Source organism: Dermochelys coriacea, chromosome 8 (genome assembly GCF_009764565.3).
Source record: "Dermochelys coriacea isolate rDerCor1 chromosome 8, rDerCor1.pri.v4, whole genome shotgun sequence".
Classification (NCBI taxonomy): domain Eukaryota; kingdom Metazoa; phylum Chordata; order Testudines; family Dermochelyidae; genus Dermochelys; species Dermochelys coriacea.
Genome location: NC_050075.1, coordinates 9528219 through 9552768, shown reverse-complemented (window position 1 = coordinate 9552768; position 24550 = coordinate 9528219). Strand labels below are relative to the sequence as shown.

Below are 24550 nucleotides of genomic sequence, written 5' to 3'. Positions count from 1 at the left end.
TCAATTTGCACCATAGCATAGGTCTTTCCAAAACTTTTAATTTTCTCTCGACTTTGGTGAGGGAATGGGAAGAGAAAACTTTTCATGTCAAAACATTTAAAGCTGAATGAAGAGTTAGAGTCCCATCTGGTCTTTCCTGTTCTCAATTTCTCAAGTCCTGGGACAATTATTTTCAACACACATTCAATCACTTTTTAAAAACTACTTTTCAGAGTAATACTATTGGATAGAAAAGGACAATGAATGATTGGCTCTCTGAGGGTCATGCTCCCCTAAGCAGATTACCACCATATAGAGAATTTGCAACTCCTTGAGTTGAAACTCAATCATTCTTCACAGCAGAAAATACTAGGGGTTCAGACCCCTACAGCTGAAGATCTTAGGGATCCAGTGGAAGTAAGGACACCCATACAGAACCCAGGTGCCTTCACATTGCTGGCAGTCTCCCATCTCCCCAGTATCTGCTTGACAGCAAGACTCCTTCAGAAACTGTAGTGTTAAGTGCTCCCCCTAACCACTGCTACCTTCCAACAGTTCTTGGGAGCAAGGGCTTTTCCACCGCGCAGATGCAGAACCTAAGCTGTTATTGCAGGCTTGGGCTGAACAAGCTTGTACCATTTTGCTCTTCATTGGGTGTGAGGGGTATGCCACATAAAGCAGCTGTCATACAGCTCTGTCTGCTTCCAAACTGTGAACCTAGACTTCAGAGAATGCCTCTGCTGCCATAGGGTTTTGATCAAGTAAGGTTCCATGCACTAAAGCTGGCCCTCCTACCTTCCACACTTCCTTGCCCAATTCATGTGCAGGTTTTGGTTCTCCTGGGCTCCAAAAAGCATAGGAGAGCAAGAAGTCCTTTGGCTTTCAATTTTGTTTTGTCCATTAACTCAAGCACCTTTGCCTGCAATTTCTTCAACAATTTTATTTAATAAATTCCCTCTTGAAAGTTTTGCTAATGCAAAAAAAAAAAAAAATATTCGCACACATAATGTAGGGTTCAAAAGAGTACCTAGGGAGTACTTTACACAAAAGAAGCTGCCAAGACTAACATATCTCTTCAGCAGGGTCTTTTCAGATTGTTCCACAAAGCTACCATACCAAAGCCCTTGAAAAATAAAGGGGGGTATAAAAGTCCGTATTGCTACTGCTTCAGTACTTCAAGGACTCTTCAGTACTTCAAGGACATCTCATCTTCAAGGCTAGAAGTTCTTTGCTGATTGCATCCTTCTCCACGGTTACAATAGTAGCATTCATTTTAGTAAACTGTATACAATACAACTTCAAACATTAATTATCTATTCAGATGCTAGCTCTCTGAAGCTCTCCAGTTTCAAAGACGAGGTTAATAGAAAGTAGTACTTTTTCTAGACCCTGAAAAAAACCCACTCTGGTGATTTCTTTAGTGAACTCAGGACATTTCTTTGCCTGCTTCCGGAGACAGTAAAATACATCTCTGTTCCCTCTAACACAGAGTTGAAAGATGCACTGCAACCGAGAAGATTTGGAAAAAAGTGTTATTCTTCACCCTAGGTCCCAGACTAAGGAAATAGCATCTTCTTGTCAGATTCTAATAAGACTTTTCACTGTAGTCAGAAATCTTAAACTAAAATAAGCTTCACAAATATAGCAATTTTAAACTGCCTTTGCTGTCCATCACGGAGAGAACTTGTGACAAGAACAGGAAGGTGCAAGTCCAAGAGTCTCGACTGAAAACTTTTTTCTAAACTGCTCTTCCATTTCAGCAGAGCTGGAAGCAACTTTATAGTGATGATTGGTCAGCCAAACTATTAGAGGCCTCTTTCCACTTACAACAGCATCTCTCACAACTACAAACTACATCTTTCAAAACCTCTTGTACTACAAGGCACATTAGAGCTCAACTGTGCAGCAACACTCAGCACAGAGGAAACCCCCACACAGTACAATGACACAAACCTCTCTACCCTCCGGAGACTAGCCTAGGGCTGCTCTCCCCACAACTAGCCTGCTACAAGTCTCATCCAAACTGAACTCCTGTTCTTCCCCAAGTGACACAAAGTAGCAGCTGGGAAGGAGGTGGAAAGTCTCAAAGTCAGATCGGTCTGTGGGGAAGTCCAAAGGAGATACAGTTGGGAAGCTGTTAACATTAAAACCAAGCTGAGGAACGACACAAGGCAGGCACATCCCCTGCTGTGGGGATCTTACAGTGCACAGAAGCATTAGCCTGCCCTGCCCCTACTCTAGAGGAGCTCCAAAGCGTGCAAGAGGAAGCCCCACTTTAGCAAGCTCATCGTTGGAGGAGAAGCCTGTTCTACAGAGCTCCATAGCTCAGTCTTTGCAAGAACTCTGCAGGACAAGCACTTCTTCAAAAAACAGTACCCCAGCACCTGTTGCCTTCTTCAGTTTGGTCCCTTTAAAACAAAGCTCCCTGACCAACTAGTTTTGGCATAAGGAGGCACTTATGTAGCAGTTTTACAAAAGAGAAAATTATGTGATTATTTGAATGGCCACATAACCACATAGTACACTTGGACCTTCAACTAGTCAACCAAGTCTTGAAAAACTTGAGGACCTACAACAGAAAGCTGAGCTACAACAACAATTATTTTCATGCTAACCGTTTTTTCCAAATTGCACTAATATACGCACCTAACAAAAGAAAGTGCTTTTGATGAGGAGTCTAATGTTTCTGGATCATGCAAGAAACGCTGGCTTTGTCCAAAATCCAAACTACGATGCGACAACACTGGGTGACAGTCCTCCTCCAAAGGATGACTATTCATTCTTCCAGCTTGTGGGGAAAGCTGAGCTTCTCCAGATTCACTGTCCTCCTGCCAAGATTTAAAGGCAGGAAACGGCTCTACAAAATATAAACAAGAACACAAAAATGGCACTAGTCTATCAAAAGAGTAATAAAACAACAGTGTCAAAAGAAAAAATAAATGTGTATTCAATGCTTAATCTTGTATGCTATAAACAATATGTCACACACAAAGTGAATAAATATAGTGAAATACATTAGAAAGCTACAAATTCTGTCAGGTATTTCAAAGTATATCTAATGGGTATGCATTTGTTTTGCAAAATCAACAGCACATTCGTGCATTATTTCTAGACTTAAGCAACTTGGAGACTATGGGAAGTATGCATTTTCGGTAAAAGTTGCAGTAAATTACAGAGCAGATGGATTTCCAGAGTACTTGACCAATTTATTTATATAGTTATCCTCTTGATATTTGAATAGTGTGAGATAAAATGGACACTATCAATTAGTTTAAGAGCAATATTTGTTTACTTAAATCCATCTCTACAACGATGAGGGTGGGGGGGTTAAATTAACATTTCTGTAGGCACTACACAACTCCACTCTTCTCCATGTGTTGATCTGCAGTGACAGTTCAACACTACTCCTGAAGCTATGCTGTGCTGGCAAAATTGTTTTTGTTGGTTAAACAAGGAGGTAAACAAAAAGGAATTACAAATGTGAAGCTCCATCAGAGGCAAGGAAACTATTTGTTGGAAGAGACTGCTTTTAAGCAGGAGATTACAAAACAAAAGAGAATCTTTAAAAAGGTTTAAAGTTAAAACCTTAACTAGTCAGTTGATAGTGTCCTTTAAAATTCTGAAATATGTTTTATTGCCCAGCAGTTTGCTTCTATTTCTAAAAAATATTTCATTTCTCTTTTCAAAAGGTAACAGAATCTGTGTTTTCCAGTGAAAGTCTGGAATTTGAAAACTGAATTCCAAGTGTGCAGAATGACAAACCCACAATGTAACATTTAAAAATAACCCTTGTACCTGCTTCCCATTGAAAAAGAAATTCATAATTGTTTAAACAATTGACTTGTAAACATGAGTGTAAGATACAAAAAGGGAAGCTTTTTCACTTGAAGATCAGAATTGTCCCAAAATATGGGGAGAGCAGGTGCAGGGCTAGTTAGAAAGCAAACCATAAACCATCAAAAAGGCAGATAACTGAACATATGATGAACCATACTTACCCTCCCCTTCTCTCTGCAGATGCATTGTTTTGAAATCAATGAGGGGGAAAGTGATAGGGCATGACGCTAATAAAATGAAAAAGAATGGCAAAAATACTAAAGTGAACACACAGCACAGTCAGAACAAACCATACATAACATGTAAAGCAGGAAGATACAGTACCACAGGAAAGCATTCCCACTGCTCAATTACTCATTTTGGGCCAGGTCATGAGCACACTTAACTCCCAGCAACTTCAATGGCAGTTAAGGGTTCTCAGCACTTGCCAGATGAGGCTGTTAATCGAGAGGCTTTACAGAGTTTTAACAAAAGAAAATAATTTTTGACTGCAATTCAATTAAAAACCCACATTGCATCTCCACATTTTAACAAACACACGTTCAAAATACAGCTTTTGTTCACAAGTAAGTAATGGAGATCTGTAATCTTTATACACACAGGACAAATGTGGAAAGCTTCTTCTTCCACCTATCACTCTCCAGTGATAAGATTAAATGATTTATGTCCCCGACTTTGCTTTTTTCCACTATTAGAAGAGCAAGCTTTTAATGCCATTTAAACAAGGCAAGAATCTGACTGGTCACAAACCTTAAGATTCTGCCAACAAGATATTATAATGAAAATGAATCCCAATCTTGCAAACAGTTGCACTAATGAAGACTTCTGCATTCACAGGGCCTGCACTCATTGGCTTAAAACAGGATGCCAAAAAGGTCTGCACCAGCATGAGCGCTTGGAAGATTGGGGTCCTAACGATAATTCCAAACAGGACCAGAGAACTAGACATCCCTACCATCTTAAAATAATTTACGCAAAACGGATCATAAAATTAGCTTAAGAACTGGATATATGAAATTAAGGTATACTCTATATGTAGAGAATCATTGAAAACAAAGAAAAAGGAAAGCCACATTGGTCTTATAAGATACTCATTAAGTGAGAACAGATTACAACATAATATAAATAAGCAATGCGAATGAAAAATGTGAGGTTACTTTCTTTAACTATGCCGAGGCAAAATGTTTCAAACTTGGATGCCGAACTTGAGCAAAGATGAAAACTTGGCCTCAGGGTCCCTCAGCATCCTGCGCATAGTTACTCCTGTATCAAATGGTATGCACTCCAAACTTAAAATTTTACTAGCACCCAAGAGCATAAACCGGCAACTAATCTAAACACATAAATAGAACAGTTTCTTTTGGCTCAAAGCTAACTATTTTGCAAGGTATGGGAGGGAATGTGTGGATTCATGCAGGAAATTATTGTGGAGACCAATTACAGGCAAATAATATGCATAGGTAAAATGAGCATTATCAAATGGATGACAAACTATAGTAGCAATTTTCTCAAATGATCATCACTGTTTGATCTTCAGAGTATAACTTTATAGACTAACTGAGATGTGCTATATCTGCTTGATGAGTCACTAATTTATGTACACTTTAGGAATATTTCATTAAGGTTTACGTCTGGTCACAGGGCAACAAGGGAAGGAACTGTTTCCCTCTTGCAAGTTTGCAATCTATCAAAGATTGCTTGTGATTTATAAACCATTCAAACTTTGTTCTCAAAAACATGTCACCAGAACAGCTTGATGAAAATACAGCTTTACTCCCAACTGTTTGCATTAGACCTTGTACTAATCTGTAAAAAGTGCTGTCTACTCTTTGGTTTTTAAAATAAAAAAATAGAAGTAAATGGACTCTGATTATACTGTTATTGATGGCAGTGAACAATATTTTCCCGGTGTCTCAATTCCATTTAGCCTAGGTGTAGGTGGTTTGATGAAAATTCAGATGTATCAACATCAGGAGGAGGAAAACAGATCAAATCCCAAGTTAAGACAAATATTTTAAAAAGTGATGCATGAAAAAGTTACGGTTTGGGGTTTTTGCATCAAATCGAGAGAATAACTTATATTTATTCATACATTTTAAAACACTTTTGTTAACCCCTACAAAACCCGAACTTCTGAAAAGTTTTTTAAAAAAAGTTTAATACCTTTCTTCAACTGAAAGCTGAAAAGCTCTCAATACACAATTTTAGGTCTTCCAATGGAAGAGGGAAGACAAGACCTGACATTCCTGATATTTCTAAGGTAAAAAAAACAAGTAAATTTTTAAAATACTTTCAGGTCTAATCAAACGTAAATTGTGTGGCTAGTGTTTAATTCCTTAGTTTTGCAATTCAATAAAATGTAGATAGATTTACTCTTGCCTTAAAACACTATTACGGGCAGATGCGCTTTAAGTTAAAAAAAAATGTCATTTACAAGACACTACTTTGCTTATATCATTTATAACAGCAGATTAAAGCAACATTTTCAAAGGAGCCCTAGGGACTTACGTGCCAGAGTTTTGGCATGTAAAATCCCTTAGGATTCTTAGAATATCTCTAGTCTAAACTCAGTGGTTTGCTGCTTGGTTTTGTTTGTTTGTTTAAACTCCTGCGCAAATTATTTTTTTCTTTTCAATTTCTAAAGGTCCTTTTCTTAACTGGGTGTAGATTGGCAATGACCTCTTGGTTCAGCAGTTTTAAGTCCTATACCTGGTGGTAGTCATACCCAAGTGTAAATAGGCATTCTTCAGATAAAACTGAAGAACACACAAGCATGAGCGGTCAGATAGCTAGCCTCTGAATAATGAAAACATCTTACTTATAGGGCTGTCAATTAATTGCAGTTAACTCAAGCGATTAATGCAAAACAAATTAACTAGATTTGTTAGCTTTCCTCTGGAATGGTGGTTGAAGCATTAAGGGGCATACGAACGTTTAGCATATTTACAGCAATGCCAGGTGAATGCTTGTTCTCACTTTCAGGTGACATTGTAAATAAGAAGTGGGCAACATTATTTCCCATAAATGTAAACAAACTTATTTTTCTCAGTGATTGGCTGAACAAGAAGTAGGATTGAGTGGACTTGTAGGCTTTAAAGTTTTACATGGTTTTATTTTTGAGTGCAGTTTTATATAAAAAGTTCTACATTTGTAAGTTGAACTTTCATGATAAAGTAATTGCTCTACAGAACTTGTATGAGGTGAATTGAAAACTACTACTTTTGTTTATATTTTTACAGTGCAAATATTTATAATAAAAATATAAAGTGAGACTCTATACACTGTGCTGTATGCTGGTTGTAATTGAAATACAACATATCTGAAAAGTAGAGAAACCATCCAAAAATAGTTATAATAATGTAAATTGGTATATTATTGTTTAAACATTAATCGCAATTACCGTTTTATACTCAACCTAAGCCGGTTTGTTTATAAGCCGGACCCCACCCACCAAGATGGATAAGTAAAATGGGTAAAAACTGCATGACCCTTTCAGATTTCAGGGGTTTGGCAGACTTCGGTCCCGGCCCATCAGGGTAAGCCACTGAGGGTTGGGCCATTTGTTTATCTGGAGTGTTCGCAGGCATGGAGTCCCTCAGCTCCCAGTGGCCGCGTTTTGCCATTTCCAGCCAATGGGAGCTGCAGGAAGTGGTGCCACTTCCTGCAGCTCCCATTGGCTGGGAACGGCGAAACCGCAGCCACAGGAAACTGAAGGGCTCCATGCCTGAAGACGCTCCAGGTAAACAAAATGTATTAGATATTCAATTCAATGATTTCATAGAGTTTAAAATCATCAAATTTTGGTGTAGACCCATTTATAAGCCGACTCCCGCTCTTTGATGAGTCACTTTTTTACCAAAAATATTCGGCTTACGAACGAGTATATGGGGTAATTTTTTTAATCTTGTGATTAATCATGATTTTTTCAATCATTTGGCAGCCCTACTTATTTATTTTCATGATTTTGAATATACTGCAAGATCAGAGTAAAAATTACCTTCCCATTTGTCACCATCAGATACATTCTTCAGATCTAGATGTGGTGCTTGGATACATATTGATTCCTCAAGAACATTAACACTTCCATCTCCTGATATTTCTGATTCAGTGTTTGCATTCAGGTCACAAATCTTGCTACTAGAATCCTGTATTTAAATAAATAGTACATTTTATTTTCATCATCTGGTAACTGGGCACCGGGAACTAGCAATTGCCAATTTCTAGCGCTGCCATTAATTTTTTTTGTGTGGCTTAATGTCTCTGTTTCCCTACCTAAAAATTAGCATATTGTCTTAAACCTTCGAACTTCTTAGAAGAGTAACTAAAATTTGTATAGCTACTCTGGATAGTTCTTTACATTTTCAAACATTTAAAAATAAAAAAAAGTTAGCCAACCAAAGATTTCATTTTTCATGAAAGAATATTTTACTGCTAGAAGACTATGCATAGCCATCCGATATGGTTTTCCGCTAACATATACCACACACACATACAGAGAAATTATCAAAATCCTAACCCAAGTTTGCTGACACAGTGGAAAAGCTGTTGAAAATTTTAGTTTACAAAAATAAGGAAAAAGCAAATGAAAAAAGCAATTTCTTACCAGAACCAATTGTGAAGACATTTTATCATTATCATCAACTGATGCACAATCTTGCCTAAAAATAAGAGAGACTGGTTATTGTTTTAAATAAAGATTGCTAGCTGATAGTAACGGTTGGTCATATTCTGCTCTTCACAAATAATGATAACACTATCCTAGAGAGAGAGAGAGAGAGAGAGAGAGAGAGAGAGAGAGAGAGAGAGAGGGGGAGACATCTAGGAAACTGGCAAATCGTTAGACATCTTTGTGTGCGGGACTTTATACCTATCATATAAAGACCTTCTGTTACTCTCGTTTACAATAATTGCTAGAACTATAATGGGATTTCTGAAGAGAATATTTTGCTGTATTGGTGAAAAAAATTGGGTAGCAAATATTATTGAACTTAGTATTTTAATTCTTCATTCTGCTCTTTCCCAGCCCAGCACTTAAGATTTGAGCAGTAACAATCAAGACAAGTTCATTTTAAAAAACTTAAATATATGTCAGTTGCATTCCTGGCTACACCAAGGCTGCTTCTGACACCTTCCCCATCTCTCCTTCCCAGAACACATGGCTCTGCAAATACCCAGTTAAACAATCACCATTTTGCCTGGAATCTCTCTTTTTGAATGAAAAAACAAGTTATCTGAACTTTGGATGCCAACACTACAGAAAGTCTGTGTGCCTCACCTTTCATATTTTTAAGTGGCAAGTTCATAAATGCTCCTTTTTGCCTCTGTATGTTATTGCATTGTGACCAATTACCATAAACAAATAATTCACATTTTAAACAATCCACAACTTCCAACTGATATTAGTGAAACTGAAATGCATACTTTTCACTGTTGTTTTCTTCATCAACTTCTGCATCTTCATTACATGGCTTCAACAATATGCCAACAGTCTGTGGGTAAAAGATTAAGTTTAGACATTTTTCAGACAGATATTCTGTAAAGTGAAAAATCTTCCTGTAGTCACTCCCTGCAAAAAACAAGCCAGAGCTTTTTATGGATCATGTAAGTCAGGTCCAATTGAATGATTTCTCCATATTCAAATAAAACCAGTAAACCTTTTACACAAATAAATAAGGAGAGAACATATAGTGCACAGTACTAGAAGTACAGCAGTAGCTTTCTATTTTCAGCACATCCATATGGTTTTTTTGTTCATTATGTTTGTTTAGGATGTGAGCAGCATTATTCACTGGAATGTGCCAATCTTAGGCCAAATTTTGGGTCTGAACTTTGTTACGACAGCAACATTACCTAAAGTCCAAGATAATTATGTTGGATTAAGGCTTCTGTTCAGTTTGTGTAAAATGAAACATGACTGATGGACTTTCTAAAAAGGGACTATTAATCCCAGTTACTAAATAAAGCTACAACAGGGCTGTAAAGAGATGAAGAAATCTTGGCAGTTACTGTGACACTAACTCAGAAAAGAATTTTAGATGGATACACATCACCATTTTGTTTGTTAAATCCTAATGCAGGTAAGACTGATTGCTCCAGCTTGGAGTTCACTGATTTTTAAAGAGTAGATGCTACTGCAACCGGGTAAAACAAATGTTCATAAAAGGTAGCCTTTTAAAAAGCAAGTGGCTCATTTGGGATGGTTATTCAAAACAGTATGAAATATAAGAAAGATCCTAAATTACCTTAGTGTCTGAAGCGTAAAGTTAATATGGCAGCTCTCAAATCAAATGAAAACTGTTTAAACAGAATGTTACTCAATACAGCTAAATAAATACAAATTCATGTACAGCAACCAATTTTGCAAAATAGACAGCCTTCTATCCGATAGGGCCACTGAAGAGGCCCTTGTGCAGGAAGGGAGGTTCGAGATGCATGTCCCTGTGGGTGCTCCACTTTAGGTGTCCGTGCGCCCCTGCGCTCATAATCAGAGATTTATGATAGCAGTGCCCAGTTGGGTCGCACATGCATGGTTCCAGTCTCAGGCCGCTTCAGGCGGTTAACTGGCACTGTGTGACCAACCCCCACTCTGTTCCTTCTCTACTGCAGAGCCTAGTAATAAACTCCGAGGCAGAGGGGAGGCGGGAGGGTAGTGGAGCACCCAGAGGGACACATCTGATCTCTAAGAACCTCCATTACTGCACAAGGTGAGCAATTTTCTCTTCTTCTTCTTCTTCTTCTTCTTCTTCTTCTTCTTCAAGTGATGTCCCTGTGGGTGCTCCACTTTAAGTGACTTCAGAGCAGTGCCCTCCAGTGGAAGCAGGGGGCTTCGGCATTGAAATTGTAGCAGATGAGAGTACAATGTGACAGAACAGGGTATCGTAAGATGCATGTTGTTGCAAAGCATAATGCTGGGTAAATGTGCATAGTGTGGCCCAGGCTGCGACGCTACAGATTTCAGTGATGGGAACATTGTGAAGAAACACTATGGAGGCTGATAGGGCTCAGGCAGAATGCATGCAGATCCCTGTAGGGGGCTGTCGGTCATGCTGGAGGTAACAGAGTTTTATGCAATCTGATATTCATTTAGATAGCTGTTTGGATATAGCATTGCCTTTTGGTTGTTCGGTGATTGAAACAAACAGTTTTGGAGACTTGTGAAAAGATTTTGTTCTATCAATGCAGAACGCTATAGCCCTGCGGACAAATCCAAGGAGTGTAATCTGGACTATCGTCTGTCCGTATGTGGTTTGGGGAAAAAAACATTGGTAAGTGGATTGGTTGATTGCGGTGAAAGGAGGAGACAATTTTAGGTAGAAAGTTGGAATGTGGTCTGAGGGATACTTTATCTTTGAAAAAGATTGTATAAGATGGGTCTGCCACGAGAACTCCTTGAAGTTTTCCGTTTCCGCCCCCAATGGTCATAGTATCTATGGTGTTGTGCATACAGAAGGGATTGGAATCTTTGAAAGGTTTGATAACTTCCCTTTCTTCTTTTGATCTCAGGTGTGTGAATACCCAGAGATCACAAGTCGCCCTCAGGTCCTTGAGCGTGTGTAATGACTCATCTTTGTTTTGTCTGCAAAGAGTTTGGATCCCTCAAATGGCAAGTCTTCTACAGTAAACTGTACTGGCTATAGGAATCCAGATAGATGGAGCCAGGAAGCCCTCCTCATAACCATCGCGGTTGCTATAGATCTCACGGCTGAATCTACCGAGTCAAGAGCGGCCTGTAATGCTGTTCTGGTTATGAGTTGACCTTATACGATGACAGATTTGTACTGTTCTTTTTTGTTGTCTGGAATAAACGCAGTAAATTCAGAAAGACTTAAGTAATTATCATGATCATACTTTGCCAGCAAGGCTTCGTAGTTTGCTATTCTTAATTGTAAGGTCACAGTAGAGTATGCTTTGCGGCCGAAAAGGTGGAGCTGTTTCTAGTCTTTGTAATACGTGATATTTCTGGAGTATTGTTGTCTACCCTGTTCATTGACTGCGTCAATCACCAATGAGTTTGGCGTTGGATGCGAAAAGAGGAATTCAGTGCCATTCGCAGGCATGCAATTCTTTTTAATCAGACCTCTTACAGGTAGGTGGAATCATTGCAGGGGCTTGCCAGAGCCACTACACAGGGTCCATAACTGCATCATGCATCAGAAGGGAAATTTTAGATGAGGTCAATGTGTGCAGTATATCTACTAATTTATGTCGAGACTCCTGGACTTCTTCCAGAGGAATGTCCAGTGAGGTGGCAACTCTCTTGTAGAGGTCTTGGAATTGTTTGAAATTATCACCTGTGTTGGGACGTGGGAGCATAATCGTGTCATCAGGTGAGGATGAAGAGAAGTGGACTTCAGGTGTATCGTCCTGGTCAGAGAATCCCTTCTCCTCTTCAACCCCATTCTGAGCTGTCAGGCAGTCCCTGTGGCGTTAATAAAGGTGATTGATGTGTGCCAGCTCTGGGAAGACTGACAAGTACATGTTGTTGTTGTGGATATGCTGCCCACAGGCTCCAAAATGGCCATTGTGGTGGGAAAGGCATAATTATTTTTTTATTTTTTTTTTTTAAATAAAAATGATGGGGACAAAGTATTAATGCTAACTATTCTAACTGAAAGCGAGAACTAAGCTACTCAGAAGCTGCGAGGCACTGCTAGTTGCTCCAAAATCGAGCCAAAGGCAGTACAGAAGGAACTGGGGGGTTGGTCTCACAGCGCCAGTTAATCGCCTGAAGCAGCACAAGATGGGGACCGTGCATGTGTGACCTAACCGGGCACTGCTACCATAAATCTCTGATTATGAGCATGGGGTGCACGGACACCTAAAGTGGAGCACCCACAGGGACATCACTCAAAGAAGACTTCATTACTCTGTTTACATGCATACAGTTTCAGCCCCAACATTCTGGCCCCATTCCAGTTCAGGGAGATAATTTCTGCCAACTAAGTTTCCCTTTCAGTTTCAGCTGTAGGGCTAAAGCCCCAAAAAAACCCACTTATACAGGTATGTAGAGTTTTTGGCATACGAGGACAGATATGTTTTCACAATGAAGATGAGTTGTCACACCACCTCTGCTGTATAGTCTTATAAAGCTGCTTTGGGATGAAAAATGCCATGTAGATTTTCAAACGATATTTCCTATAATAGTATATTATATTATTATAATCTGAGCCATCATGCTAATGAGGGGCTATAAAACCTTAATGTCTAAATTTAAAAAAAACGTTGCTCTTGGATACACACAACACTTCCAATTAAATAAACGGGCACAATGCACACATATCAAAAGGCAAAAATGGCCCAAAGATCTCCACTGTGCTGAACATCAGGCACAAAAACAAGAGTGCATCTATGTAAAAGGATGTGATTTCAACATATTTAAAAAGAAAAAAAAAATATATCAAGATTCCCCTCCAGATTCTTAGTATCTGTACTTCAGATACTGGAAGGGAATGTTTACTCTAAAAAGAGTACAAATTAGTTACCCTGCAGTAACTGTTGTCCTTCAAGATGTTGTAGTCAATGCAGATCCCACTGTAAGTACACATGCACCCCATATGAGCGAGATCAGATTATTTTTTCTAGCAGTGTCCATCAGGGCCATGAACAAACCCCGAGCCTCCTTGTATTCCTATAAAGGCATAAAAGGGGGTGGGCTCTGAAACCCGCTCAGTTCTCTCGCAATTCCTGTGAAGCTGAGGACTCTGAAAAGCAGAAATGGATGGCAGATCTTGGAATCCACAGACTACAAAATCTTAAAGAACCACAGTTACTGTAGGGAAGTGACCATACTTTCTTTGTCAAGTATGTGTCACTGTGGATCTCACTGTACGATATAGGCAAGCAGTAACCTTATGGAGATGGTGGGTATGAGGAGCATCGATTGTGTTAATCAAATAAAGATTGATGCACTGCACTTCCATAATTGGTGTCTACCTGGCTGCCATGTCAAGTGCATAACATTTAACAAAATTCACCTACGATACTCCACGTAGCTTCCTTACAAATCTCTGGAACTGGCACATTTCTAAAGCAGGCTGATGGGGCTGCTTGCGCCCTGGTGGAATGCAGCTTCACATTCAAAGAGAGAAGTTCACAAGACAATTAGGAACAAGTGGAAGTTGTGATGTGCTGGAAAGTTTGAGAAGATTGCTGAGCTTTTTGATACAGCTGATACAGCCACAAAGAGATGGGTAGAAAGCTGGAAGGCATTGGTTCTGTCTAGATAGTAGAGCTGAGCTCTGGAGAAGTCCAGAGTGTGAAGTTCTTTTCTTCTTGGGAAGACAACTAGTAAGGTGATTGAGTCGAGTGAAATTCAGAGACTACTTTGGGAATGAACTTGGGGTGTGGTCTCATCACCACTTTGCCCCTGTGAAATGAAGCGTAAGGCAGTTTAGCCGTAACATCTTAGATCCTGCTGATTCTTCATGCTGACGTATGACAACCAAGGAAACCACCTTGATGGTAAGGTAGTACATTGAACATTCTGATAGAGGTTCGAAGTGGATAAGGAATTGGTTAAAGGGGAGACTGCAACGGGTCCTACTGAAAGGCGAACTGTCAGGTTGGAGGGAGGTTACCAGTGGAGTTCCTCAGGGATCGGTTTTGGGACCAATCTTATTTAATCTTTTTATTACTGACCTTGGCACAAAAAGTGGGAGTGTGCTAATAAAGTTTGCAGATAATACAAAGCTGGGAGGTATTGCCAATTCGGAGAAGGATCGGGATATTATACAGGAGGATCTGGATTACCTTGTAAACTGGAGTAATAGTAATAGGATGAAATTTAATAGCGAGAAGTGTAAGGTTATGCATTTAGGGATTAATAACAAGAATTTTAGCTATAAGTTGGGGACGCATCAATTAGAAGTAACGGAAGAGGAGAAGGACCTTGGAGTATTGGTTGATCATAGGATGACTATGAGCTGCCAATGTGATATGGCTGTGAAAAAAGCTAATGCGGTTTTGGGATGCATCAGGAGAGGCATTTCCAGTAGGGATAAGGAGGTTTTAGTACCGTTATACAAGGCACTGGTGAGACCTCACCTAGAATACTGTGTGCAGTTCTGGTCTCCCATGTTTAAAAAGGATGAATTCAAACTGGAGCAGGTACAGAGAAGGGCTACTAGGATGATCCGAGGAATGGAAAACTTGTCTTATGAAAGGAGACTTAAGGAGGTTGGCTTGTTTAGCCTAACTAAAAGAAGGTTGAGGGGAGATATGATTGCTCTCTATAAATATATCAGAGGGATAAATATAGGAGAGGGAGAGGAATTATTTCAGCTCAGCACCAATGTGGACACAAGAACAAATGGGTATAAACTGGCCACCAGGAAGTTTAGACTTGAAATCAGACGAAGGTTTTTAACCATCAGAGGAGTGAAGTTTTGGAATAGCCTTCCAAGGGAAGCAGTGGGGGCAAAAGATCTATCTGGCTTTAAGATTCTACTCGATAAGTTTATGGAGGAGATGGTATGATGGGATAATGGGATTTTGGTAAGTAACTGATCTTTAAATATTCAGGGTAAATAGGCCAAATCCCCTGAGATGGGATATTAGATGGATGGGATCTGAGTTACTATAGAAAATTCTTTCCTGGGTATCTGGCTGGTGAATCTTGCCCATATGCTCAGGGTTTAGCTGATTGCCATATTTGGGGTCGGGAAGGAATTTTCCTCCAGGGCAGATTGGAGAGGCCCTGGAGGTTTTTCGCCTTCCTCTGTAGCATGGGGCATGGTTGACTTGAGGGAGGCTTCTCTGCTCCTTGAAGTCTTTGAACCATGATTTAAGGACTTCAATAGCTCAGACATGGGTGAGGTTTTTCATAGGAGTGGGTGGGTGAGATTCTGTGGCCTGCGCTGTGCAGGAGGTCGGACTAGATGATCAGAATGGTCCCTTCTGACCTTAGTATCTATGAAGTGAGGTTTCATGAGCCACAAGTGGACCACACTAACGTCTCAGGTGAGAGTTGGGTCTCTAACCAAGGAATAGGCATGGAGAAGGTCCTTGATGAATCTTGACACCATGAGTCAGAAGAAAATGGAATGCAACTGAACTGGCGCATGGTGCACTCATTACTGATAGATAGACAGAGTGTCTTGACTGTTTCAGAAGCAGCACATAGTCCAGGATCCTGGGTTCAGCGCTCTGCCTGGATTCACCTTGGTTTGAGTCACCCATATAGAAAACCTTTTCTATTTCACAGAGTAGGTTGTTCTTTCCTACTCTGCACCAGAATTTCCTGTACTTTTCTGGAGTACCTGTCAGTGATACTATTTCAAGCAGTATCCAGGCCATCAGGCGTAGGGACTGCGAGTCTAGGTGCATTATCTGACCCTAGTTCTGAGACACTATGTCCAGGCAAATGGGAAGTTGGTTGGATATCTAGAATAGATCTGATGGCCAAAATTGTCTCAGCCAGCATGATGCTTTCATGGTAACAGTAGCCCTGTCTCATCTGATCTGGGTATTATCCTGGGGAATCAGAGGAATCTGTGGGATTGCAATGGAGCCTGTATTCTTGAGTCAGATTGTCCTATGGTACCTATGAAGCAATGAGGCCACTTCTGTTTGTAAAAGGTTCTCATGAGAATGGTACCTGAAGAGGCATGAGAAAAACCATGGGAAGAGTAGGGAGAGGAACTGGACGGTACAGTGGTCAGTGATGATATCCAGCACCCATTTGTTGGTGAAGATATCTGACAATGCCTGGTGAAATGAGGCAAGATAGCTTCCGAAAGAAGTGCTGCTCATTTGACTGGTCATGGTACAGCTCTTGAACAAATCATTAAATTTGCTGCCATATGAATAGGTGATGTGCATGTGGCCTGAGTTGAGGAGAGTTGACGGGCTCTACCATATCTCAGCTGCTTCTTAGACTGCTAATCTGTCTATGTTATGACTTCATCCACTGAATCTGCTAATGTTCTTGTTAAGGGCAGTATGATTTGTGGTATACTGGAAATTTATAGATTCCTAAGGACCATTTATGGGGAGAGCAACACTGGTTGGTCCGTGGATGGTTTGTCAATTTATGAGACTTCTTGGAGATGACTGAGGTCTGTGATCTATATCAGGAGCTCTTGGAATACTTTAAAATCACCCCATGGATATTTGGGCTGGGCTGACTGTCAGCTGATGAAGAGGATAAATCTTTAAAGGGTACAGACAGGAGCTGCTGTGCTTGTACCCCTGGACACTGTTCTTCCTGGCAGTCAAGCAACAGTGGCCAAGCCAGTGATGCCATTGGGGAGACCTCTCTCTGAGCGGCTCTTTGATGCTTGGGACAGTAGGTGCTGGTTGTGGTCACACCTCTGGTGCAAGGGTTGGTGGGGTGCTTTTGATACAAATCACAGTGCCAGTTTAGTCTGCTCCATCTCACTTGCTGTTGAATGAAGCCTCGGGGTTATGTCTGGGTCTCTCTGTATGAGATGATGTAGAGCTCTTCCTTGAGCTCCTGCCCCAGTTGTTCTAAGTGTTCCCTTTCACAGCCTTGCTTTGATGTCTGGGGCATTGCCTTTGATGTTAAGCTTCTGGATGCATCCAACACCATGAATGACATCAATATGTATGTCAGAGCCAACTCTTTGTTCAGTGCCAATTTCTCTGCCAAAGTTTTAAGCATTAACTGCCTACTTCAGGGGTGGGGAACTTTTTTTTCTAACCAAAGGGCCATTGATCCACAGGGAAGAAAAAAAAATACATCAGTTGCAGGCCACACACAGCCCTGGGGAAGGGCAGTTCCTGGCCAATGGGAGCTGTAGAACTGGTGCTGAAGGCAGCGCACGGAGCTTCCCTGATCACTCCTGTTCCTAGGGGCTGCAGGGACATGCTGGTTGCTTCTAGGAGCTGTGCAGAGCTGACTAGACTTTTAAGGGCCTGGCAACCCTAGCTTCCTCCTGCAGCAGGGCAAGCCAGCACTTGCAGTTCCAGGCTCACGGGGTGGGGAGGGCATCAAGGTTTGGGGCTTCCAGCTGCAGCACAGAGACTTGCCTTGCACCAGATGAAATGAAACAGTGGGCCGCATCTGGCCCGTAGGCCACAGGTTCCCCACCCCAGCCTACTTGATGGTCCATTGGACTGTGCTAGCTTAACCAGTACAGGGACCTGGAACCTGTGTCTTCAAGGTCCAACGTGACTCTTTTACAGGTTTAAGAATTGGAGCTTCAGCCTTGTCTCTCTAGACTTCTTTTCAGGTCTGGGTGGAGAATGAAAAGCAGACTAAGTACCTGCTGAGTAGGTGGGTTGAATAGGTACCTGCTATGTCAAGTCTTCGAGCGGAATTCAGTTCATCGCAGGATGTGCAAGGCTTAAAGCCTGTGGATTTTGAGTCCACCATCTTGAGTCCTTGTACCAGAGAAGTGGGGGTGTCAGGTGAGCAGAATTCAATCCAAGTGGACTTTATTCAGTCCAAGATTTTAAAATGAAGAAACCAAAGGCTGTTCTGAAGGTTCTTCAGATGATCTGAACATTTTTGACAAGATAGCGGATGCTAGAGCACCAGCAGGTAAGACATTTCCAAGTTCCATCTCACTAGCACAGGTAGCAAGAGGTAACTGAAGGAGCAACACAGATACCCCACCTTTTATGCCCTCATGCAAGAGCACAAGGAGGCTCAAAGTGCATGTGTGGTCCCAGTGGACGCTGATAGTGAAAAGAATCTGGTTTCATGCACATGAAGCACATATGCACCTACAACAGAACCCACACTGACATACTTGAAGAACAAGCTTGCACTGAAATTCAATTTTTTAAATTGTGGACACATCTCTATTGATCTTCAGTTAAACAAAAATCCTAATTTTACAATATATAGCTTTTGAACCTAATTTAAGACCTTCATCTTGCAAAGAATATATACCCATGAATTATGTTTACGAATAAATTAAACATATGTGCAAGTCTTTCCAGGTCTGGGTCCTAACTGGCAATATTCCATTAAGATATTGCAAATATTCTGGTCTCTAGAAAGTCCTATTTCATGGTATGGACCTCACCAGCATGAAAGAGCCTTCTGATGGTATCAGTATAAAATTACTTTTTAGCAGTCTAGCTAAGATTTCTGGTATTAAAAGTGATTTTTTTATATTTTATTAATTTAAACAACTAGATTTACAAAAGCTCAGCCTGCATTTTACCAACAAAAATCGAAGTGTTAAAACAGTCAATATCAGAAAAAACACTCCATGGCTACTTTAAACCATATTTTATTACTTTGAATAAAAAAAGGCTACCAGTGGGAAGGGGAATTAATCTGTTTATAAAAGACAGAAGACAAGAAGTTCACGTTTTCCTTCTGGCTAATTTTAAAATCTAAATTTCACATGTTTTAGTTTTTACTTCAGTGGACAGCACTTCACTAAACTCTTTAAAGAGATTTAGTATTAAAACTTAACGAAAGAATCTGGAGAATTGGTATGTTCAAAAATTTTAGTTATCCAAAAACACAAAAAAAGGAAAATACTGATATCGCTACAATCGCATAAAGAGAGAAAATTAAGGGACATCATTTCATAAAACATCAAAAATAAATTCAGTTCCTTAGGTGGTTTAAGAGAAAAATAATTGAACAACAGCAGTTTTGAGAGAGAGCAGGACATTTAGATGAAGAATACATTTAGATATTTGATTACATTAGTAGCAGTAGTTATTTACACTACAGTAGCGCTGAAGAATTCCAATCAATGGCCAGAGTCCCATTATGCTAAGACCTATGGGAACATGTAGGAAAGAGAGAGTCTTTGTCCAGACATTTTATAATCTAGATTTATATGGGAACAAGTGGAGGAATCCCACAGTGAAGAGGGATGGACAAACTAAAGTTAGCATATTTTTGCATAATAAACAGTACTGTTTACCACCTATCCAACCATTTTCAGATGGTAGTACTATTGCTTCAGAAGTGTTTATCATTTGTACAGCCTGGACAAGTTATGTTCTGCATAGTACAGTCAGCTGTTTGGGTTTTTATCAGTGCATATCTTTTAACAACATTGTTTGATCTCATAAGAATACAAAGGACGGGGGAACCTATATTCCACTGGAAACAAAACAGCTGGTAAGGTTTAGGATTATGAGTTTGGGAATTTTAGGCCATACACCAGACCATCCTTGGTCCATGGCTTTGCATGTGTGTAACTAGAGATTTAATATGCAGCTCATACACCAACACAGGGTAGCATATGAAGCAACAAATTCTTTAAAGCCTTTTCCATAGTGTTATGCTTCTGGTCAAATTTACACAGTGTTGGTTTTGTGTGATTAATTCAAGTGTAACATACAAAAATCAAATTTTTAGTCTATTGCCAGCTGATGTCTACAATTTATTTTATTTTTGAAAATTCATTTTTATAGTTACTTTCGAAACTTCCAAACCCTGCAGATACTTTAAGTGCTGTAATGTTTTTGAGCACAATAGTACTAAGAATAAAATAATACTTCATATTTTTTATATATATATATAATAAAATAAAAGTTCCTATCAGAGCATCCCAAAGCACTGTCCAAACACTTATTAAAGTGTGGCCTTTTCCCCTCCAGGATGAGAAAACTGCCAATCTCGGTATGTTTAAAGGAAGGTATTAATTCTATTTTAGATTAAGCTCTGGACCCTTTAGGGACCCCGTCTGACTTTCCTTTTTCTTCCTCTTCACAGGTAGAATTCTCTCCCTCTGCACAGATAAGTTCATACATCAGCAAAGATAGAACCAGCTGCCACCACAGCAGCAGCACTTGGGGCAAGAGACTGACTGAAAAGAAACAGAAGCTGCTTCAAAGAGACTGGGGAGGAGTGTTGGGGAGAAAAGGAAGGAACACATATCCTCACCACAAAAGTCTGTGGGAAGCGTGGAGGAGGGCTGGGGGGAAAAAAGTCAGGAGTGTGGGGATGATGCTGGGGTACGAGAACTGAACAGGCCAGTTACAAACCCCCACTTTCCCCACCAAACCGTACCAAAGGCCTGCCAGACACAGCTGCAGTGTTTCAACCTCTGCACAACTCCTACTGCTAACTAACACTTAGGACTGATGTTACTGTAACTGACCTAGTGGGCTCCCTTGAAGGACCCTCCCCAAACAAACAAAAAACAAACTAACACCACTCTCTCCACAGCCTTCCCCCTAAACCTCCTAGTGCTGTTTCTCTTGAGGAAGGTGCATCTTCTTCAGGAAGCCTTTGCTAACCCAGGTGCTACTCCAGCTCGCCCTATCCCTGCTGATGCACAAACCTATATGAGCAAGAGATAGGGCTGCTATCTGTGAAAATGAAAAAAAAAGAAATGGTGAGTCAAGGGCCCCTTAAGATGCAAACAAATTAAATGTGATAAGACCTACACACATATACTTTAAAAAGAGATTGAGTTTGGCAGAAGAGGCAAGTGATTTTACCCAAGGTAATACAGCAAAGTGAACCATTGTCAAATCAATAGAACCCAGGTCTGCAGTCCATTTCTTGTGCTCTAATTACAAGATCACACTGCTCTAATATATAGAAAACATGCCCTCTACTCCTCTTACCTGATCATTTTCTTCTTCCTCATATACAGAACCAGGCTGTATAACTGCACTGTCTAAATCAGTGCAAGCCAACGTTTCAAAGCAGTCTCTAGTATTCTCACTGCTATTAATACCATTATCTTTAGTAACATCATCCCTAAAAGAGACAGAAACAAACAGCTCAGAAGAGCTTACAATAGCCTATGTCATGGCTTCACATGTTCAAAAGAGTTATTGAAAGTTATTTTTATTTAAAAATCCTGACATCTTAAATAATTTTGAACATTGCAGATTTGCAACAAAACTATCCTGAAACACAAAACTACTGGCACTACTTGGAAAGTTATGTAACATGTCAAAGGGTAATACATTTGGAGCTATTTTAATAAAACTATTTAGAACAAGGAAAAACAACATTTGTTGGAACAGTATTTATTTCGTTGGTATATATGTATTTTATAATCAGTTGACATTCTAATGATCATTAAGTAGTACACACGCTGGCATAGATGTTTCTTCTATAAGAATCTTATAAAAGAATTTTGACCATACAGCCAACCAGTTAGCCACTGATTGATTTAAGTTTAAACCAATCATTTTAGGTAGGATAACGAAAGAAGTATCCTTCCAGTTGTTAATGGTGAGATCTGCAGTAGTAATCAAGGTGACTGACAAGCATTTTTTACTTTAAGCACTGAGGCCAAACATACATTCACTACCAGCTACTATGTGTCCTAATGAATAATGGCAAAACTGAAGGCCAAGACGACAAAGGGTTTGTATACACAGTGGATTAATTCACACCAGAGCGGTGTAAATTCTGGTGTGTACTAGCATGTTGTGTGCACTAGCACTAACTGGCCTGTGTGGACCCTGCTGGTGTGCACTGAAATATTCTTAGTACATATTAATATAGTACTGTTTGAAATGGAAACATTAACACGCACTAGAAACTGTCATATGGACCAGTGGGTGTACTAGTCTGCCCCAGGGGATGTAAATACCAGTGTGCATTAGCATGTTGCGCATTGTGTATACAAGCCCTAAGTTGCGGACATTCACTTCCTAGATATCAGTTTTTGGTTTAAGATATAAGAATTGGATTAAACTAAGTAAACCATAGATTAAAAAAAATATCACTAGATGAAACCTTTTACTCAGTTGATATTTGAGACTTATGTTTCATCATTCAGAAGATTAGCTACTTCTTCCATTTCTAGCAAATTTGTCACGCCTTGTAAAAACCAGGCATGGGGTTTTGAGGTTTTAAAAAAAAGTCTCTCAAACAGAACAAGGATCAAGATTGATCTGAGAGAATTGGGATGATTAACTGTCCACCCAACAGCACTATTAAAGCAACTGTTAATTTACCTTAGGACTACACCCATTAAGCTTGCCATTCACAAAAATGGAGGGGTTGGTTAGACCCAATCTGGTAGATGCAAGTCCCCTAAAAAAAAGCTCAAAAATATTCTTCTCACCTTCCTTCCATTTACTAGAACTGTGTGCAAAGTATTTTACATATTCAGACACACGCTTTTAATAAATTGTGGAGAATATAGAATTGTGAAACACTCCAGAATTTTTGAACAGACAATTATTTACCCCACTTATACTGCATATCTAGAGGCAGAATTCATGTGATAAACTGCAGAACTATGTGATAAAAATATATCATGAACCTTTGGCTCCTTCACCTTCTCTCTTTCTACCCCTCTGCCTCCAGGGGCTTATTTCAACACAGCAACCTCTGAGCAGCTTCCAACAGCCTTTAACAAGCGCTCTCCCTATATCGGATGTCTAACAAGACGGGTTGAAAGTTTAACAAGTAACTATTCTCTTCGTTTTTAAATTAAGCTTTGTGCCAGTATTTTAAGTTTTCAATAATATGTTCTCTGAATGATACACTTTTACTTTGCATGTCTTCTCTGTGTTTTGGCCTTGTACATAGTATAAATAATCCACTGGCTGCAGTGTTTAAAGGGCTCAGGATGCCTCTAGAAGGAATGTTATCATATGGTGTCTATTAATCCTCAGTGACTAGGATGAATACAAGGGTTGAAATGCAGCACCAGTGCCAAAAACATCTATCGGTTTCAAGTTCAAGATAAACAAGGGAGCCTGCACCCCTGTGATGCAAGCCTGGCCATCCACTAAAGCACTTACGATGTATTAAAGGGGAGAAGCTTGTGGACAGAAGGACTTTCAGACAATTACACAGTTTTACTTATAAACTAATCTATGGAACTTTTAACTTATAAAACTAAAATTCTGTTATAATAATTTGTCTTTGGAAAATATAAAATTACTTATAATTGTCCTCTGAAGTTTTTATAACAGAGTACTGAGACAGATATTGCAACCACATGCAGTATCTTTGTTTTAAGATCCATTGTTTTAAAATTAACGGTTTACATATGGCTGTGTTCCACCCCACAGAAGAGGGCTACCATAGCTCCAGGAATCAGAAACAGTGGGTGGTGAAGGCAAATCAGCCAGGTTGTAAAACCCCACAGAGAGGTTTACATATACACACTGAAACTAGATTTAGAGAATAGCAGACAAAGAAAGGATTTTTGAACAAATAGCTTGAGTTTAAACTGACTCAAGGACTTCCTTCTCATCCAGCAAACGAATAGGACCTTCTGTCTAACGGTGGGGGGGGGCACCCAATGTATGCATAAGAGTTGGAAGGATTTGACTTACTCAGCCCAGTAAGACTGATGGGTGACATCTGGTAAGCTTTTTAGCATGTGTGTTGGTTATTTTGTTGTTTTAAAGTAAAAAGCATTACAGAGAAAAATATATTAAGAATAAACGTGCTTAGAAGGAGCTGTGTTGTAACTTATAACTGCAGGCAATAGACACGTTATAGACTTCAGAGAGAAAGGAAAGTGCAGGCCCTGGCCCGTTTAAGCAGTCTGTTTTGGTGGGGATATTGCAGTGCAATTCAGGGTGCTGTGCAGTCTGAAAACCCAGGCCAGGCGGGAATGAAACATGGTGACAGCCAGGAGTCTAAAGTGGGTGCCTTTGGTGTACCACACAGTGGGAATACTGGCACAGTTACCCTGAAACTATGCAAATTATTATCTCCAGTCCCACGTATCTCTGTGGGTTGTGATTTTTTAAAATGGGAATTTTTTTTAATAATAATTTGGGCAAAAAATAATTTTAGCTTGTGTGCACGCATGCGAGAGTTTAAAGCAATTTACTGCTCATGTGAGGTTCTAGATTAAAAGTGTGG

General features: G+C 39.9%; 1 protein-coding gene across 7 annotated transcripts in view; it reads right to left on the bottom strand.

Annotated features, from left to right (window-relative positions):
- Window positions 1-24550, bottom strand: part of FAM13B (family with sequence similarity 13 member B) — a 92986-nt gene that overhangs the window by 11011 nt on the left and 57425 nt on the right. For 4 of the 7 annotated variants that reach the window (XM_038412414.2, XM_038412412.2, XM_043520279.1 and 1 more), the window contains 6 exons: window positions 21328-21463; window positions 9238-9305; window positions 8420-8474; window positions 7814-7961; window positions 3978-4043; window positions 2626-2836 (listed from right to left, as the gene is read on the bottom strand). In XM_038412414.2, coding sequence (XP_038268342.1) covers window positions 2626-2836; window positions 3978-4043; window positions 7814-7961; window positions 8420-8474; window positions 9238-9305; window positions 21328-21463 — 684 coding nt within the window. The remainder of the gene's footprint in view (window positions 1-2625; window positions 2837-3977; window positions 4044-7813; window positions 7962-8419; window positions 8475-9237; window positions 9306-21327; window positions 21464-24550) is intronic. The other 3 variants (XM_038412418.2, XM_038412417.2, XM_043520280.1) reach the window with 1 other exon arrangement.